Raw genomic sequence first — 21,304 nt, forward strand, 5'->3', positions numbered from 1 at the left:
TCCAGTGTTTCAAAGCTTTTCATTATTAATAATGTTAAGGCTACATGTGTATCGTCATTAACACCGGCTACTGTAAAGTGTCCTTCACTACTTCTACACTGGATTACTCACTAAGGATATAGTATTTGGACTAAAGTATGGTCTCAAGATTTGTTTGCGGATTTGTCTCTGACTTATTCGCATTTGTACCTGGACTTGTCTCTGTCTTGGGCATTGGTCTCGCTAAATATGGTCTTGGTCTTATCTGAGAGTTTGTAAAATAATGTTCATGTTCAGTTTGACAAAAAGTTATATCTTTTTCTAGAAAACATTACCTAACCATGGGTGCAATGCACAAATGAGGCCAAGTAGTTGAAGTAAAGGCTTGGCATTGAAAATGAATTGACAGTTTTCAGGCTGGAGCTTGACTCAGTCTTGATTTCATTTGGACTCTACACTTAGCCTCCACCCATACACCCACAGACACCATCTCCCTTACCCTCCAAGACTTGGACTTGACTCACTCTCAGATATTCCTGGTCTTAGATTTGTCTTGGACTGGTCAATTGCAGTCTTGATACAGTCCTATTTCTCATTAATATGACAGTGAAAATCGCTAGTAAATGGTTGACCTTCAGGGTGGACTTTCTCCTAAAAGGTTTTGGTGCTTAAAGAAAGAAGATGGCTTGGTGGCATTTTAAGTAAGCAGAAATACATGTAACTGATTTTCATTTCAGTCAGTGTAGTATCAGTTTGGTGATTTCTTTTTTATTTAGCCTGTCAGATCATGACATTTCCAGGCTGACAGGAAGACAAGGTAAGTCTTGCTGCTGCCACTCAATCATACTCTCACAGAGAAATGCAGTTGTAGTCACACAGACTCACTTCCATGCACACCCTTATGGAGTATGAACACTAGTGTTCTGTTAGGAGATGACACTTTTCTGTCTTGTAATAATAAATAAATAAATAAATAAATAAATAAATAAATAAATAAATAAATAATTGCTTGGTAATTTATAAACATTTTGTAATGTAAAAGTCAGTATTTATTATAGGCAGGTTGCAAGATCAGGCGATCAGCAAACAGAATACACTAAGAAAATCAGAATCTCAGAACTGAAGGACAATAGGAAAGTCAGAATAACCAGGATATCAAACACTGTGACCAAGTATGGGCACTTCAAGAATGAAGACACTGAGTAATACTTCACACTGAATGTTTTGTGAGTGTGTATATGTAGGTAAGTGGTAAATAGTGATTGAGTCCAGGTATGTGTAATCAGTACTCGTATGACTGTGAATGTAGCAATGGCTGCATCCGAATATATCCCTACTACCATACTATACAGTAGGCGGAAATGCTTTGCGCCAAAAGAGTAGAGTAGAGTGTCCTAATTCTCACTATTCATAAAACAGTAGGCAAAAAATACCCGGATGACCTACTGCTTCCACAGAGAAGCTGCATTATGGAACCAGTTGACACTGAGCTGTCACATAATGCAACGGTACTGGCATGGAAGAGCAGTCAGAATAAAAAATGGCAGAAGGCAACGAGTCAGCTCATTTTAAATTGTAGGTCATATGATAATGCAAATATGGCAGATGTTGTATGTCTGGATTGTATTCATGCTGTACACTTATACTGATCAGTATATACTGTATCAATGGCCGACCAGCTGGGAAATGGAGTTCAAAGCAGCCATGTTTGTAGGCTGCAATGTGGGTTGGGAACTGGAGTTTGAGGTGGCCATGTTTGTAGTTTGAGGAGCAATCTGGGAGTTGGAGTTCCTTGCCGGTTCCGGATTAGATATGACAATGCCATGTGGTGTACTGTAACATTTATAGTTACATTTATAATTAATAATTGCAATTTTATTACTAACAAGTTTTAGTTTTCCAACTTGCAAGGTATTATAAGCACAGTAATAATGATTTATGTATATGGGCGTCATAGAAAGTGTTACTGGTCAATTTCTAGGCACAAATGCAATTTGTTATGGAGACTGAAAAGTAGCATATGTTTATATGTGTTATATACAGTAAGTATCACTTCAATAGGAACACCTGCACACCTATTCATTCATGCAGTTATCCAGTGAACCACATCATGCAGCATCAGTGCAATGCATAAAACCATGCAGATACAGGTGTCCAGAACTTAGTTAAACAGTTAATGGTTACATCAAACATCAGAATGGATATGACCCTGATATGGTTGGTGATACCAAATAGGCTGGTTTGAGCATTTTCGAAACTGCTGATCTCCTGGAATATTGCAAAAGAAAAAAATATATATATCCAATGAGCAACATTGCTGGTGGAAATGCCCTGTTGGTGCAAAAATTCAGAGGAGGTGCAGATTCAGACTCCGACTCATTCAAGATGGCAGGAAGTCTATGACTAAAATAACCACTCTTTACAACCATGGTGAGCAGAAAAGAATACCAAAATTCATAATACACCAAACTTTGAGTGAAATGGGCTACAACAGCAGCAGTCTACATCAGGTTCAACTCCGTTCAGCCAAGAACAGAAACCTACTGTAAGGCTACAGTGAGTACAGGTTCACCCAATCTAGACTGTTGAAAAATTGGACTTTCCACTTAGATATAACTGGTTTACCCTCCATGTGAACCTGCCTTTAATATTGCATTCATCTGCAGTGCCATTAGGAACCAAGAACTTGCTCATTAATACATCTTTAAAATGCAGAATCAGAAATTCCAGTTAAAGAGAGGCAGGAGAGAAGAAAGACACTGTTTCAAAGGCTGCATTACAGTTTGCCATATTAAAGGCTGTGGAATCATAAGAGAGTGGGATACCATTAGTGGATCTAACAAGAGTGCACTCATTGCTATGCTGAGATTGGTCATGAGATAATAGATTAACAAGACTTAAACAGGGCAGTTGGGCCAATTTAAGATGGCAGATGAAATGAATAGATTATAAATAGTATAAAGACAAAGTCTCAATTAGTGAATGTGAAGTGAATGAATGATTGCACATAGCAGTGATATCCAGAGATGCTTCTGCAGCCAAGTCTAGTTCTTCTTGTAATTAATTTGTATGCCTGACATATTCTTAAAGCCTATGTAAAACAGTAAGGAAGTTATTGAAGAAAAACTAGTAGAGGCGTCCTTGATGTGACCTTGACCAATTCCAAAATCAAATCAATTCATCTGCTGGCCACAATAATAATTCCATATAAATCCTGCAAACATTCAACCACTTGTTCTCGAGATATCATGAAAAGGAGAATCATGAATGGAAGCACAGAGGGATGAACAGACACATAGTCATCTCAAAAACAGAATGATTCTGCCACTAGGTGGTGAAGGCTTTTTGATTTTGGGCTGTTACATAAAAAGTTAAGGAATGCTGTAATGTGATGGCACACAAAAAGAAGGTGAAAAGAGAAAGAAAAGGTGATGGAAAGTTTTGGCTTTGTGATCCTTATCCCCTCAGGAGTCTTGCCAGCTGGTGCTCGCTGAATAACCCAAAGCCCCCATCACCACTACCACCACCCCGTCCACTGTCTTCAAAGGCTTCTCTTTTTATGGTGCCAGTGTGGGTGAGGACCCGGAAGTGAAGATGATAGGGCTTTTATTCCCTGGCTTTGCGAACATGTGGCCTCTGCCAGCTGGATTGCATCCACCAGAGAGTCAGGCTGGTGTCACTGTACCTACTACACTGTGCTGAGCAACTACTTCAGCACCACTTATTCAACCAAATCTTTTCTCTGGCTTCTCAGGGTCGGGCACCAGTTTCCACGGTAGTAGTAAATTTCATATCACAATGTTATGCTAAAACAAGGAAATGTGTGAAGGAATGGGGAAAAATAGAGTGTCATTGAATTACAAGAAATAAATGCAATACAGAAATTATAAGACTATAATAAAAGACAGGAGAGAGTATAATAATAGGATTAGAGAGATTAGTGATGTCAGTAAAGAAGAGAATGGTGGTCAACCAGTGGCCTGTGGCCTGGATGCAGAACCAGAATCCAGTATTTCAGTGGATCAAACTGAGGATTCAGGGGAAGAAATAAATAAATAAAATTAGCAGAGCCAACTGACATCTTAAGAAAGAAGAAGAAGAAAAAGATTGCCTGTTGCAGCCAATCTCATACATTGATGTGTCTTATTTATAGCCATGAGGTAATCAACAATGGGTTATAAACAGTATCTGTTCTCACCACTCAGTCATGTTAGTTGGCTATCTGTATCTTTGTAAGCAAGGAATCTTATGTAGTTGGACCATCACACATTTTAGTTGAAGACATCTGTTCTAGAAGGTGGAAGACATCTGCTCTAGAAGGTGGAAGTGCTGATAAATAGTTTTCAAAGCTCAGTATAAAGATAATAAGAAACATCAACATGCCATTCACAGAAAACCTGTCTATAGCCCATTGTGATTCCATGTGAGTGAACAGGTAAATTGATATTTTTCAAAGAACATATTCTAATAGACACCGAGGTTACGCTTTCATGGGCAGATTTGCAGAGTGTCATGCAAGATTTGGGAAATCAACTTATGAACAAAATGGTGCCAGCCAGTCACAAAGCAGCTTGAATCGTTCCACATTAGGAAACAAGCTGTGCAGAACCATACTGGAGTGATGCATCATAACTTTGTAAAGGCTCTTTTACACCCACCAGTGCACTAAAAGGATTTGCTGCAAAATGAGTTGCTAAATTTCTCTTTCACATAACCCAATGGGGGAGAGCTAGGAGCCATATTACTCACTCGAGTCCCATTTAATTTGGAATTCAGACAGCAGAACATTTGCTTCTGTCTGTCCTGTAAAATTCAGGCATGGGTCAAAGCTCAGTAGAAATGATGCATGTGTCAAAGGCCCCTGATTCATTCTCCTCGACTGATGGAGTTGCACTAGACTGTCACATTCACTGCCCCCATCACTCAAGGAACATCTCAGCTTTTCATGCACAAATGAATGCCCTAATAAGAGCAAAAGCAACTATAAGTAAGCAACAGGCATACAATTTAAACCTCCACCCAGTGAGATCCACTTTCCCAACTGCAATGAAAATGTCTAAGTGCAACAATTGTGGGTTGTCAAGACAAGGCGCGTCTTCGTGTAATGAAATGAGGAGGCATAATGAAGGGGTGGCCCAGAATAGGAGCATCAGCCCACTGCTCAGGAAAAAAAAAGTAAATGTAGTTCTTTGGAGGTTTGGTTGTGCTTGCTTGGCCAATTTCCCAAGCTGTAGTTTATTAAATATTATCAGAGAAGGAATGAATTATCAGAGGGAAATGTAGATATTGAGTCTCATTTATCAATCTTTTAATAAAACACCTGTTTAGTAAATGTTTTGTGTGACTGACGTGCATATGTTGATAAAAGCCAATCGTCCAGAAATGACCAAGCACAGTCACAGCACAGATGATTTGCAGTTAAACACCATTAAAGCCAAACCTCACAGAGATTGACTGTGAAAGTGTGCTAAATACACCAGCAATTACAGGATATTGGTTACCATAGACACTGAATAATTTTATCATCCTTTCATAGGGTTCCTTTTATATGTCTTTTTGTCCCAATTGAATGGTTAGTCTTACTTGTCTTAATTTGCCTTCATTTGTGTGAGTTACTCAAAATATTCATTAAGTTTGTGTGTACAATTTGAAATAATTAGGCATTTTAAACTAGACAGCATAATCCATTTCTAGATTTGATGGAATTCATCACCAATTACAACCCCAATTGCAAAAAAAGTTGGGACGCTGTGTAAAATGTAAATAAAAACAATGCAATGATTTGCAAATCTCATAAGCCCATATGTTATTCACAATAGAGCATAGATAACATAATAAAATGTTTAAAATGAGAAAATGTACCATTTCAAGGAAAAAATAAGGTGATTTTGAATTTGATGGCCACAACATGTTTCAAAAAAGTTGGGATGGGGCAACAAAAGACTGGAAAAGTAAGTGTTACAAAGAAGTAACAATTTCCAACTTTTTTAAAATTGGGCTTGTATATGATTTGAAGCAGATCAGTCCATGTTCACATTAGTGAGGCTCCTTATATGTAAATTTACACAAACTTAGGCACTCTTGTGGAATTTGAACAATTTTCTAAACTAACAGGACCATCATTGTCACATTGCTTGTGTAAATGCACTCTTAAATGATTTATGATTAAATTTCTTTGTATCCAGCTTGATAAATGCTTAGATCAAGCTGTTGGATAGTGATGTGTGCCACAGTGAATACGATATAGGCCTAATCATTTCAATTTGTAATCAGATACCAGCTGTCAAAACACTGTGATGGAACATTTAATGGAATTTTTCAATGCAGTTTTCTCCTTTTTCACTTTTTTTGTGGTAAATAGACTCAGTATATTCTGTAATTTGTATACAGAGTAATTTAATTTAAAATGCAGCAATGGCTTCAGAACTGCATATAGTTGGTCAACATTTCACAATGTGAAGGGGTTTCCCAGGCCACAACACATATTAATGTGCAATGAAGTAATGAATTTAATGTGACATCAAAATCATTGCCCTCAGTTAACCCATGCCATTATTTCTGGTCTGTGCTCTGATATGAAATTTCCATTATAGCATTTCTTATGGTCTTATGAAGAATAGGCGGGTAGGGTGTCAGTTTAGATCAAGAAATCCTGCCTTTTGGATAGGATAGAAGTAATCTTTATAGGAATCCAGATTTTGTAAAGAAAATGCATCAAATGATGACCAACCAGAGATGTTGAGTGTTTGGCTGGAGATACAAATCACTTCAAATATCCCGCTAACTTCAAGTTATACGTCCAAGCAAAGTAACCTTGGTTCTAGCTGCCATGCATCATGTTAAGGCTGAGAAGAAGAAAGGTAAACTAATACACCATTACAGAGTAAGTATGTAAGGACTTCTAAGATTAGCTGGAAAGTAAAACCTTTGGAACGAGAGTATGTTGTATTTATTTGATAAGGTACTATGCACATAATGTGTGAAAAGCTAAACCTCACATAAGATAATATAAGTATCATATCACAAGACCCCAGAAACACCACCACAAAAAAAAAAAAAAACATAATTAAATTCAATTAAATTTTATTTGTATAGCGCTTTTAACAATGGACATTGTCTCAAAGCAGCTTTACAGAAACATATAAACACAGCATACAGATCATGCTGTGATATATAATATTATCTCACCCTGAGACATGACTAATGACCCACCTTGATGGCAGTGGAGGCGATCTGGAGGTGGTGTAGTTTGCGCAGTGTGCTCTCTCTGTCTATGAAGTAGGAGGCAGCCAGCTGGTGGAGTGCCTCCAGAGTCACAGCTGTGCTGTTGCTCGTGTAGTCACTCACTTCTGCTTTCTTGCTAAGCTTCCTCTTGTCTACAAATATGGTTAGAGCCTCTTCACCTGAAAGAAAAAAAAAATTGAAATGTATGATTATCACTGAATATCATACGATTGAGAATAGTCTTTGGGTGAAGCATTTTTATTTGTGCACTTAATCATCAAAGATTGAAAAAAATACCTTCATCATATGTTCGAGCTCATTGTTTCCACCCATTGTTTATGCACATTGAAAGCATATTTTACCTTACTGAGACATAAACTGAGAGATAATTGGGGGAAATAGGAGATCTTGTGGGACTAAATGTGTTTGCATCAGTGAAATGTCTAGTGTTAGATCACTCAAAACTAAACTGGCTAAAGTAGTTTAAGGCAACTTCTAGCAAACATAGATTGTTTCTATTAGACTTAACAAATCAGTCTATAACACTGGAAATTAAATGATATTACACCACAGTGCTGTTGAATACTATCTTCTGACTGTTGATTAATTTTCTATAACAGCAGCTCTGACAATAAGTCTGGCTGCAAGGTTCATATCAATGTGCTCATTCCAATACATGAGCATTTCTATAGTAACAACTTATACAGCGATTTGTATGGCTGACACTCCAAATGACCTTATAAAAATGTGTGTAATCATTGATATAGTGATGTCTGTAATTATTTGTTTATATAGCATTTGGAAGGAAAAAAGTATCAGCTAATGTCAAAGGTGAAGCTGTAACTTAAAAATAAAATAATACAACACTCCTGGACATGCTGTTATTGGAAAATAAGTAACTGCAGGTCATTGGGCCAAGCTTTTTACTGAAGCTATGAATCAAATTGTTCTAAGTAAGATGATCTTATAAGCTACCAGTGTTGGTTAAATTACTCAAAAAAATGAATCCACTACAGATTACTAATTACTACTAAATTGTAATCTGATTACATTACTGATTACTGCATGTAAAAACAATCAGATTACTAATTACTTTCAAAACCTATCAACCCTACAAATATACACTACACATGATTCTTTAGTTTTTGCTAAACACTGAAGACATTTTGGTCTGAGATCAAAAGATGAATATGAGACTATAGATCAGACGTTCAGCTTCCATTTCCTGATATTTACATCTGGTATTTACATCAACGTGGCACCTTTTGTTTGAACCCACCGATTTTTCAAGTGATCAAAAACATTGGAACATGTCTACTCTTGGTTTGAGCCTTGGTTTACACCTGTTAAGATCTCATCGGTCAAGCATGGTGGAGGAACTTCATCATGCAGCAAGACAATGACCCAAAACACACTGCCAACTCAGCAAAGGACTTCGTCAGGGGGGAAATGTGGAAGGTTTTAGACAGGCCAATTCAATCACTAGACTTTAATCCAGTTGAGCATGCATTTCTCCTCCTGAAAAGGATACTGAAGGGAGAAATAACCCAAAACAAACAACAACTGAAATAAGCTGCGGTACAAGCCGGGAAAAGCATCACAAAAAAGAAGGTAACAATATTGATGCAGTTATTGTGATCATGGGATATACAACCAAATAGTAACTGTTATTTAAATTAATTTCCTACTTGAAGACTACGATTTCAAGACCAGTTCCAATACTTCTGCTCACATGCTAATTGGGTGGACTTCCACCAAAGTTGCCATGTTTTAAGTTGTTTAACACATCTAGTATATATAAGGAAATTAAAGCTAAGATTCTGATCAATTGTCTCATATTTATTTTTGATCTAAAGGAAAAAGAAAAATAATTAGCTTTGCAGTTGCAGTAGTTTCAGAGGGGCCTATACATCTTTCATATGTACAAATGAAATTAATATACACTCTGGTATGTTAATGACATGACTCTAGTTGGCCCTTGCTCTAATAACAAGGTGATGGGCTTTGGTTAGGCTTTGATTAGATTTCCATTCTTCAGATGTGATGCAGTTTTCTTTTCACCAATGTACATTAAAGATCAGCGTATAACACTTCCTCTCTCTCAGTGATCATCTATTAGAAATTATTAGAAGTACAGTACCTAGCAGCATTTTAATTGCAAACCTACCATTTAGTGATCATTTGTAAGAGGGCCAGCTAGAGGGTGTTTTTAATTAGAAAGCTTAAAGGCTTTGGTGTGAGTCAAGATATTTACATTAATCTTGATGAAGATAAATGTCAAGACCAAAGAACTATGGCTGGCAAGTTTATAGGCAGTGTGTAAAAAAAAAAAAAAAAAAAAAAAAAAAAAACGGTTGATTTGCTGTACATAGTGGTTTATGTAGAAAGTTCCAGCCAATGGTACAAGGCCAACATGACCTCAATCACTTTGAATTTGAGTTCATTTTAGAGTTATTTTACAGTGCATATAATTAAAGAATATACAGTCAGATCCATACGTACAGTGCCCTCCACTAATATTGGCACCCTTGGTAAATATGGGCAGAGAAGGCTGTGAAAAAAATTGTCTTTATTGTTTAACCTTTTGATCTTTTGTTAAAAAAAAAACAAAAAAAAAAAACACAAAAATAATCTGCTCTCATGGATGTCAAAGAATTGCAAACAAAACACAGGTTTATCAAAAAAGATATCTTTGTTAAATGCAGGTGTGCAACAATTATTGGCACCCTTTTAGTCAATACTTTGGACTACCTCCCTTTGTCAAGATAACAGCTCTGAGTCTTCTCCTATAATGCTTGATAAGGTTGGAAAATACATGGCAAGGGATCTGAGACCATTCCTCCTCACAGAATCTCTCCAGATCCTTCAAATTTAGAGGTCCACGCTGGTGGACTCTCCTCTTCAGTTCACCCCACAGGTTTTCTATGGGGTTCAGGTCAGGGGACTGGGATGGCCATGGCAGGACCTTGATTTTGATGTCAGTAAACCATTTGTGTGTTAATTTTGATGTATGTTTTGGATCATTGTCCTGCTGGAAGATCCAACTACGGCCCATTTGAAGCATTCTGATAGAGGCAGTCAGGTTTTCATTTAATATCTGTTGATATTTGATAGAGTCCATGATGCCTTGTATCCTAACAAAATGTCCAGGTCCTCTAGCAGAAAAACAACTCCAAAACATTAAAGAGCCATCACCATATTTAACCGAGGGCATGAGGTACTTTTCCATGTCTCTACCTTTCTGTGTGCACCAAAATCACCTCTGGTGTTTATTGCTAAAAACCTCTATTATCTGACCATATAACCTGATCCCATTTGAAGTTCCAGTAGTGTCCGGCAAACTGAAGATGCTTCAGTTTGTTTTTGGCTGAGAGTAGAGGCTTTTTTTTTTTCTTGAAGCAACTTGTGGTGATGTAGGTGACTTTGGATTGTAGTTTTGGAGACTTTTTGACCCAAAGATGCAACCAATTTATGCTGTTTTCCAGCTGTGATCCTTGGAGATTTTTTGGCCACTCGAACCATCCTCTTCACAATGCATTGAGACAATATAGACACGCATCCAATTCCAAGTTGATTAATGTAATTTACAGTTGACTGGAACTTCTTAATTATTGCCCTGATGGTGGAAATGGGTATTTTCAATGCTTGAGCTATTTTCTTATAGTAACTTCTCATTTTGTGAAGCTCAACAACCTTTTTGCCACACATCACAGCTACATTCCTTGGTCTTACCCATTGTTATGTATGACTAATGGATTGACCTTTGAGTTAGCTCACATTTATACCCCTGTGAAACAGGAAGTCATGGTTAAACAATTTCCGGTTCCTAGTCACCCAGGTGTACAAAAATATATATATATATATATCTCAGTGGTAATATACTTCAAATATATTTTTTCTCATATGAATTCATAGGAGTGCCAATAATTGTTGCACACCTGTATTTAACAAAGACTTTTTTTGGATAAACCTATGTTGTTGTTTGCAATTTTTGATATCATGAGAGTATTTTTTTAACAAAAGATCCACAGGTTAAAAAATAAAGACAATTTTTCACAGCCGTCTTTGCTCATAGTCACCAAGGGTTCCAATATTTGTGGAGGTCACTGTATTTGGACAGTGACACTTTTTTTTTTGTTATTTTGCCTCTGTACACTATCACAATGGATTTGAAATGAAGCAATCATGTGATTGTAGTGTAGACTTTCTGCTTTAATTCAAGGGGTTTAACAAAAAAAATACTGCAGTTCTGAAATAACAGCCTTTTTAATTTTTTTTTTTTTTTGACATAGGTAGATATTTCACACAGGCTCAAAATAATTGGACAAATTTATAATCACAAATATTCTGATTATTTTTAATACCTGGATGCAAATATTTTGCAGTCAATGACCTCCTGAAGTCTGGAACCTATGGACATCACCAAATGCTGACTTTCCTCCATTGAGGTGCTTTGCCAGGCCTTTACTGAAGCTACCCTCAGTTGTTAATTGTTTTTGGGTCTTTCTGCCTTCAGTTTTGTCATCAGTAAGTGAAAATCATGCTCAATTGGGTTGAGGTCATCTAACATTTAAGAACATTTAGTTCATTTGCCTTAAGAGGCTCTTGAGTTGCTTTCATGGTATGTTTTGGGTCAATTTTGCAGCATTTGACTGAATCAGTGCAGAAAGGCTATTTTTCATGCTATGGGCCATACATCGGTGCATCTCTAGTTGTTACTATACAAAAAATAACGTATTAGAATGAGTGATTTAATATAAACCTGTGATTCACAGCTGCACGATTGTCAGGGCTACTGATACAGAAAATTAATCAACACCTTTTATTTTATTTGTTTATTTTTATTTTTCCCATGATTTACTCCTTAATTTAGTCTTAGCCAATTCCTACCTACCAGTTAGGCCTCCCCTATCATACGACAGCTATCTAACTGGGAGGGTGAAGGCAAACGTGCTCCCTCTGAGATGTGTGAAGCCAGCCAAGTGCATCTTTTTGAATTGCTGCTTATCCTGTGTCACAGAATATGTCACTATCCACCCCCTTCCACTTGCAACAGCTCACAGATGCCCATGGTTGGCGAGAGTGTCACCAGGGGACAGAGAGTACCCACCCCCCCACCCCCCACCCCCTTTGTGGTCATGGACCTTATATAGAACAAGATATTGTTTATTTTATTTATGTAATATTACTCACCCCTTTGCAGCATAAGGGGTGCACTGAGTTACACTCAAATGCTGTATGTGTAACTGACCGGTTACATATGCACACACATATTTGCACTTGATCAGAATAAATTGACAGTTATGTTAAATATGTAAAAATTTATTTTACAGTGCACACAGAATGTTCCTATTATAACTTCTGACTTATTCAATTTAATAACAGTAGCTCATGCTGACGCTATTTCTCTCATCAGTCACTATAGCTTTTACCTCACGAAGGCCATAAGCTCTGGTCTAGTCTTCAGTTTGAATTTAAGAAACATTTGTAGCATAAGTCAGAGGCCTGACACTCTATTTCCACTTTCTCACAGTACACAATATTGCTTTTTTAACCAGAGCAATGGAGTTCACATGCCTTCAAGAGATTTGCATTATATGGAGCTACTTGTAAGTGCAACCTTTGGTAGTTTGAGTGCCAGGGGAGTAATCAACAATCACAGAGGAATCCAATTTTAGACATGATCCCAGGCTTTGTTACCAAAGTAATCATGTCAATGTTACATTTAAGCTATCTAGCTGCACCTGCTTCCACAGCACACTCTATACCAGAGTAAATATAGGGCACAAGGAATCAGCGCTTGTCAAAAGTCACTTTCCTTGCTTTTGAAATAGTACAAACACTAGCAACAATATGCTTGAGCTTTGTCTGCTTGATTTAGGACTGTCTGTTACAAGCCAGCTTTTCTTATCTTATAACAGTAACTCCCATATCAAGCAGGCAGTGCTCATGTCTTTTTGCATGACATAATTTTTACTCCTTGTTTATACTTGTGTGCATCTTCTGACATGCAGCAGGATGTGAGATATCTCTACCTCCTAGCGTGGCTGACAGGAGGAAATGTGTCCCATATTTTTTAATAAGGTTGTCGGTAATTAGCTTTGCGGAGGGTCTGCGTCCGAGGAGTCGGATGTTGCGGACGAACTCAGACGTCAGGGGTAAGGGGGAGTCCAAGAAATCTCTCCGCTCAACAGCCAGGTTATTCACCTTCCAGCGTCCAAATTCCCTGCAAGATAATCAGTGACATATTAAACAAGCTAATCCAGAATAATTGGTTTTAATTAACACATATTTACTCCTCCAGAGGAGAAGGAAAATGAAATAATGAAATCAATCAAAAAATGAAATCAATTTTAAAAATGTTGATTTGGAGAATTAAACCTGAAAGCTTTTACTTGGAGAGGGAGTCAACTCAGAAGCTTCAGCTGACATGTGCTACTTGTAATAAACACAACAGAACAGAAATCAGCCCTGACAGGAAGCTCCACAGAAACCTGTTCTGACATCACCTGCTCTTATAAGCTTAACAATGAGAACAAAATGTTAGAAAATCTTTGAAAGGGTTTGGGAAATAAAATGGCATTCATGCAGCAATGGCTCATCTTATATTTTCCATCTACAAAGAGAATGTTGGTAACACTTTCTACGAAGGTCAAGCTTCTAATGAACTATGCACACGTTGATATCATGTTAAAATGCATTCATAAGGCAGTATATACGTTATAATAATTGTTTTGCTCTTTATAAATGCATTACTCTTTATAGCTATCTTTAATATGCCTTGTGTTAACATTGACGTTTACATTTATTCATTTAGCAGACGCTTTTATACAAAGTGACTTACAAATGAGGAAATACAAGCAAAAACAGTCTTGTTAAATGTGGGGATTAAGCCCATGATCCGATGACCCTGAGATTAAGAGTTTTGGTGTATGATAGTAATGTTCATAATGCATTATATCATCAATACCAAGAAAACCTGGCTGTACATATACAGTCTCTTCCTAAACTATTTGGACTGCAAATGCAATTCATTTTTTGTTTTTGCTGTTGACTGAAGGCATTTGGGAAGCCATTTTGAAGCTGAGAAAAGAGGGGAAATCAATTGTACAAACATTGGGCATGGCCAATACAGCAATTCGAAATGTTCTAAAAAAACAAAAAAAACAAAAAAGAAACCATTGGTGTACTGAGCAACAGACAACCTCCACAAGACAGAGGTGAAGGTATCACAACCCATTATTCAAAGAAATATAGAGGCCATACCACAAGATGTGGCCATATCATAACATACCTCTACCAAAGTGTGGGAAAAGATAGAATCTGATCATCTGTAAAACATAATAATAATAATAATAATAATAATAATAATAATAATAATAATAATAAGTTTTATTTATATAGCACCTTTCCATAAGCTCAAGGACACATTACACTCCATATACATTTAACAGGACAAAGTATATTAATATACATGTCAACAGAATTTACAATCTCAATTACAAAAAATGGAAATAAAACATCAATCAGTAATAGACAGATAACGTGCTGAGAAAAGATGTGTTTTAAGCTGAGATTTAAAGAAAGAAATAGAGGAGATGTCAGAGAGGCTCTGAGGTAGCGAGTTCCCCAGTTTAGGTGTATATACACTGAATGATCTCCCACCAAAAGTGGATAGATGAAATCTAGGTACAGACAACAATTTGGAATCAGAAGAACAAAGAGTGTGTGCTGGTGTGTATGGATGCAGCATATCACATATATAACAAGGTGCCAGATCACTGAGACCTTTGTATATCAGGAGAATCATTTTAAACTTAATACGGCATGAGACAGGCAGCCAGGGAAGACTAAACAAGATGGGAGTAATGTGTGCAGAATGCTTGTTTTTAGTGAGAACTCTAGCTGCAGAGTTTTGGATGTATTTTAATTGGGCAAGAGTTTTAGCTGGTAGGCCAGCAAAGACTGAGTTACAGTAGTTGAGATGTGGTGATATGAAAGCATGAACTAGTGATTCTGCATCCTTGAAATTGAGAATGGAGCAAAGTCATGCAATAGAAGAAAGCAGTTTTAGTGATGATTCTTATATGGGCTTCAAAAGTAAGAGCTGGATCGAAAATGATTCCCAGATTCTTAATGATTTTAGAGGGTTTTGTCAGATTTCCATCAATATTGACACAAATGTCAGTATTTCTTATAAGTGTTTGTGGCACAAAAAGCATGTTCTCAGTTTTGTCATCATTGAAGTTGAGGAAATTACTGTTTAACCAAATTTATACATTATTGATACAGGCAGTTAATGAGCGGATGTCATGTGTTTCATCAAAACTTGTGAATGTATAAATCTGGGTGTCATCAGCATAGCAGTGATAACTAAGACCATGACAACAGATAATCTGACCTAGTGGGAGAATGTAAATTATCAACAGTAGTGGACCTAGTGGAGAACCTTGGGGGATACCCTGAGTGAGAGGAGCAGTAGGGGATTTGTTTTTCTACATAGAGATGAAATATTGTTTGTTAGTGAGGTAGGAAGAAAAGTAGGATAGAACAGTGCCAGTTATACCAATATCTGAAAGTCAGGAAAGGAGTGTTTTGTGGCATACAGTGTCAAAAGCAGAGCTCAGGTCAAGCAAGATCAGAATACTGAGAAATCAGTCAGCTGAGAGGAGGAGATCATTAATAACCTTCAAAAGAGCAGTTTCAGCTGTGGAATTGGCAAAAACCAGATTGGAAAGGGTTATAGAGATTATTAGCTGCAAGATGTGATTGTAACTGGGAGGTTACAACATTTTCAGAAGTTTAGATATAAAAGGCAAGTTAGATATTGGACGATAGTTGCAGAGGGAAGATGGATCTAAGTTGGGACGTTTCAGGACTAGTCTAACAGCAGCAATTTTAAGATCAGTTGGAACTATGACGGATGCAAGAGCTGTGTTTATCATATGTGAAATAGGTCCTGAAATGACTGACTCACAGTGTTTAAGAAGGGAGGTTGTGGCAGGGTACAACCGACAGGATGATGAGTTAGAACATAAAATTAAATTACTGACTGATGATGGGCAAGTGGGAGTGAAGGTGGCGAAAGGGTGGATAGAGTGTTCAGACAGACATTCATGCAAAGGTTCTTTAGAAATGGTTTACCTGAATGTTTGGTAAATGGAAACAATTTTATCTTGAAAGAAGTGCAGAAATGAGTCACAAAGTTCATCAGAGCTGTGTGAGTCCTCAGCGGGCAGGTGAATTAGCTTGTACACCATAGCAAAGAGGGCTCTAGGTCTACGACTTGCTTGTTGGATAACAGAGGAAAAGTACATTGAACGTGCAGTGGTCAGTGCTGCTCTGTACTTCAGCTGATGATGAAGAGATAATGAATGAACAGTGAGGCCTGTTTTTCTTCAGAGTCGTTCAAAAACGATGACCTACTCCTTTCATTTCCCGCAGTTCAGGAGTAAACCAAGGCGATGAGTGAGAAGAGGGCACCACCTTTTTCTTGATGGGGGAGTGCTCCTTAAGAGCAGCTGAGATATCTGAATTATAATTTGAGAGGATGTTTGAAGTACAGGACAGTTTCAGAAAGAGTCAGAAAGTAAGGGTGCACAGACAGAAGTGGAGAAACATTATTAAGACCTCATGTACAAACCTAGTCGAGTATATTTCCATGGGAATGGGTGGACAATTCACATGCTTTGTTAAACTGAAGCATTCAAGAACATTCATGAGTTCAGTTTTATTTGACCAGTCAGTATCAACATGGATATTGAAATCACCAAGCAGTATAACATGGGGAGACATTGCACAGGCAAGAGTGAGTATTTCACTAAGTTCAGAGAAAAAATGAGGCTGGTACTTCGAGGTCGGTAAATCAGTAACACAATGAGAGGAGTTTCACAAGCAATTTTGAGAGCCAGATATTCAAAAGACATGACATTATGAAATTCAGTCAAAACCATTCTCATGCCATCTCAACAAACAACAGTTAGTCTGCTCCCTTTTCCATGCAGTTGGGGTTTAGACAAATATTAGTATCCATGTGGAGTAAGCAAATTTAGTTTTAAAAAGACATAAGGTGTTTGACAAGATTCAGTTAGCGGTAGCATGTCGAGCTTTTTATCAGTGATGAGTTCATTCAGAATTGACGTTTTGTCCGTTAGAGAGCTACAGGTCAATAATGCCAAATCCTGACAAACAAATCCAAAGTGTTTTGATGTGGAGTAGTGATCATCTTTAGTTAAATGCCTCAGTGAAAATGAGCATCTTGCAACATCAGTTTTACAGCACTGTCTTTTTGTCCAGATAGATGGAATTGCTGAGGGAGACGAGCAATAGACAGACTGGAGATTCCGTGGTGAGCTAAGGATATACCGCGGCCACCGGAGGATTCAGAGTTCACGACAGAGTTCATATATATAAACGTGGATGGCAGTTTAAGAAGTCGTGATGTCAGTCGTTGGATTTCCATGGCATGAATGCCAAGGACGAAAGCGAGAAAGATAAAAAAAAAAGGTGCTTTAACAGATGAAATCCAAGACATGCTCATATTCAAGATATAGAACAAAAACAGTCATGGGATGCCAGCTACAGCAGCCACAATCAATTATATCATGTTAGCCGGAACCTTGCGTAGTCTACACCTAAGAATTGACCGAGAGGAAGTATACCCAACCGGTCAAAGACCTGTCAACACGCAGGTGATAAAGAGAGTGGAGACTCAATACCCATGTTGAGAGAGGTGAATGACAGACCAAGAGAGGGCCCCTGGCATACCCGTGAAATGGAGTGTGAACTATCCAGCCTCCAACTGCAGGTACATGCTGTTTTTCTCTGGCGAGCAGAAAGAGAGGCATATAATCCAATTCCAAACGTTTTTATAGATGCAGAACCCAACAGGATTTAACTTTAAGTGCAGACTAATAAATGAAAAGAAAACAAGCTGAATCAAAACCAAAAAATTCCAAATGTGAAGCAGTGAAACATGGTACTGGTGAAACATGGTGGAGGTACTGTAGTGTCATGGCTTGGGCTTGCGTGGCTGCTTCTGGAACAGCCTCACTAATATTTACTGATAATTCAACTTTTGATGGTAGCACCAGATTAATTCACATGTTTACTAGAACATTTTGTCTGCCAATTTACAGAGCAATGCAACTAAATTAATCAGGAACTTTATCATGCAGCAAGACAATGATCTAAAACATACTGCCAACTCAACAAAGGACTTTATCCGGGGGAACTAGTGGAAGGTTTTAGACTGGCCAAGTCAATCACCAGATCTTAACCCAATTGACCAGGCTAGTGTAGTTATTGCAAAGAAGGGATATACAAACAAATATTAAGTGCAATATACTTTAATTTACTTCAAGACTTATCTGTTCCTATACTTTTGCTCACCGAATAATTGGGTGCTCTGACACAAAAGGTTCTGTTTTTTGGGGGTCTGTTTGTTTAGCACATCTAGATGTAAATACCAGGAAATAAAAGCTGATCCATTTAAACAAAATGGAGCTGAATTTCTACTGGCTGTCATGTCACAGCAAACAAATGACTCCATTTCCCAGAATGCACCATGAACTACAAACATGGCCAAAGATGACTACAGCTCCCAAACACACACGCAGCCACATTCACTGTCACCTGACTTCTAATTAGAGACACCTGCTGCCAATTACACTTCCATTCACATCACTCTTTTATAGAGACTGTTCACACACAGTTGCTTTGTGACGTATACGCTCAGTTGCCTTTTGTCTCAGTTGTTACCAAGCCTTGCTAAAATGTTTGTTTATTCTGGTTTTGGCTTTGTTCACGTTTATGACTTTTTCTCTTTGCCTTGGCTAGTTTGGATTGTTTGCCTCATATCCTGAGCTATGCCTGTCTATGTTTATTGATTTCTGCCTGATCCTTTGGACTTGTTTTATTTAAACTGCCATACCTGTACTTGCTTCTGTTTGTGCCTCCATTACAGGACACTGTACCATTGGTGATATACCAATTATGAGAATAAAAATAAAAAAAGGCAATTATCTATATGTATTATGAAATGTATGTAATTAACTGATCAAACTAACTACCCCTGAGGAAAAAAAGCCTTGTACCAGGGTCATAAATAACTGAGACGGCTTTGTCTTAATAAAGGCTTCATCATATTGTTTGCATAAAGATAGAATTTGCATTCAGGCTGAGGCAATTAAATAAGTGAGCCCTTCTGTCATCCCCTCGCTTTGTTTTACTCATTATTTCTCTCTGTTGTATCTCTTCATCATGTTCCTTTCATAGCAATCGAGCTTAAATAAAAAAAGAAAGAAAGTAAAAGAAAACACAAGCATCCACGGAGGTCTTTGCTGATAATATCTCTGTATTATGAATCTCACTCAGCCAAAGAATGTGTAAATGATGGCATGTTCTACCTTGCCTTTAGTCATGAAAACACTGGGCAACCTCGTCTTCGGGTGATGGATGAGGTTAGTAAGGCCTTTTGAAAGGAGATACATCACATTAAATCAGAAGTAATGACAGGGGCCTCCTGACCAGATGCTTGATTGATTTTTTCCAGAAAATGAACTTAATTTCACCTGCCGTTTTGCAATTCATATGGCAGCAAAACAGGATTTTATGTGAGATTATATTAAGAATAAAGTGCACTACAGTATGGTGCAAGCTGTTTATTTGGAAGGAAGTCAAACGTAATTTTCACGTATTTGCAGTACATTATAAAATGTAATTCTAACTGCTCTGAAGGAGTCAATATACCTGGCATGAGGTGTTACATCAGCTGCAACAGGGCCTGCTGGCTTTGTAGAATTTGATGATTTATCTCAATTTCATGTGACACAATGATAAGCTGTCTACGGCTTGTCTGGCAGATCTGGTATGGGATCTGTTAGTGCACTCGCCCTCAGCAGTTCAAAGGTTCCGTGCAACAGAGGGAGTAAATTTTATTTTATTCCGCTCTGTCAGTTTATTCATCAGTTACTAGTGAGCCTGATAACCCTTCCTTGTCACCACAGAAGGATATTGGCCACTCTCTGAAGCACTTCATGGAGCTTTGGATGAACAACCTGATGTGAATTTATCCAGATTATCATTTTCAAACCTTCTGTTAAAAGCATGGAACAGCTAAGCCCTATACTGTATATGTTTGATAGATGGGTAAATCTTTTTTTCTAACAGCTCTGAAATCTAATTTGCTGCACTGCATTTAAAGCTGTTGTAAAATATTCGATATATGCACACCTATGCCCACATCCCAAGAATTGAATTCTGAAATAATGCATCAGGTTTTAAACCAGCAATTTTAATCATTAATCCATTGTTCTATAGAATATACTAATCTTTGTCCAGTACTTACTGTTAACAGTAAGATTTTATTGTAAATATTATTAACAATTTACTGGATATTATTATACTGTTTTTGTAACCATTTTATAATTGTAATAAGCCACTCAATTCTGTGCCTTACAATTATTTTTCTCATGTGTATGGTGGTTTTATGTACTCCACTTAGCACTGTGCACACCCTTGCCCATGATAAAATCACTGTAATGCACATCTATCAGATTATTTGCTGGATTTACTCTGATATCTCATAGTACCTGTTGCTTCACCTAAATAAATAAATTAATTAATTAATAAATTCATACATACATACATACATACATACATGTGGGATATACCAGATATACTATTTTCTATACTATACAGTTTTTCTCCTGTTTCTGGTGCAATTAGGATGCTTTCTGCTTGGAATGAAAGTAGCTTGTTATGTATGAAACTGGCATACAAGCCTTAATGCTTAATTTATGTACCATAAATATGGTAACAGCAAAAAAAAACATGGACAAAAAGTGGTAAGTCAGAGCAATTAAAGGGTTCTGGTCAATTAGCTGCAACTAGACTGGCAGATCATTTCCTCTAATGTCTAAAATGAGGTGTAAACTAACATGGTGCTTGGAGCTATACAGGCATTGATGCCAGGTGCATAGTTTTCATGCAGTGTTTCTAGGCTATGGGTATATTTGGCCATTTTGGCAAAGATTATCTCATTAACATTAGTTCTGTACATAACAGTATGGATTTATCCAAGTGAATGAATTACACTTGT

General features: G+C 37.4%; 1 protein-coding gene across 1 annotated transcript in view; it reads right to left on the reverse strand.

The window, feature by feature from the left end:
• LOC108271609 (BMP/retinoic acid-inducible neural-specific protein 3) overlaps window positions 1-21,304 on the reverse strand; it is a 47,026-nt gene that overhangs the window by 11,324 nt on the left and 14,398 nt on the right. The window contains exons 2-5 of the mRNA XM_017479285.3: window positions 17,971-18,027; window positions 17,822-17,880; window positions 13,239-13,429; window positions 7,192-7,382 (exon numbers count right to left, since the gene is read on the reverse strand). Coding sequence (XP_017334774.3) covers window positions 7,192-7,382; window positions 13,239-13,429; window positions 17,822-17,880; window positions 17,971-18,027 — 498 coding nt within the window. The remainder of the gene's footprint in view (window positions 1-7,191; window positions 7,383-13,238; window positions 13,430-17,821; window positions 17,881-17,970; window positions 18,028-21,304) is intronic.

The sequence above is a fragment of the Ictalurus punctatus genome, chromosome 11 (assembly GCF_001660625.3).
Source record: "Ictalurus punctatus breed USDA103 chromosome 11, Coco_2.0, whole genome shotgun sequence".
In the NCBI taxonomy this organism is placed as follows: domain Eukaryota; kingdom Metazoa; phylum Chordata; class Actinopteri; order Siluriformes; family Ictaluridae; genus Ictalurus; species Ictalurus punctatus.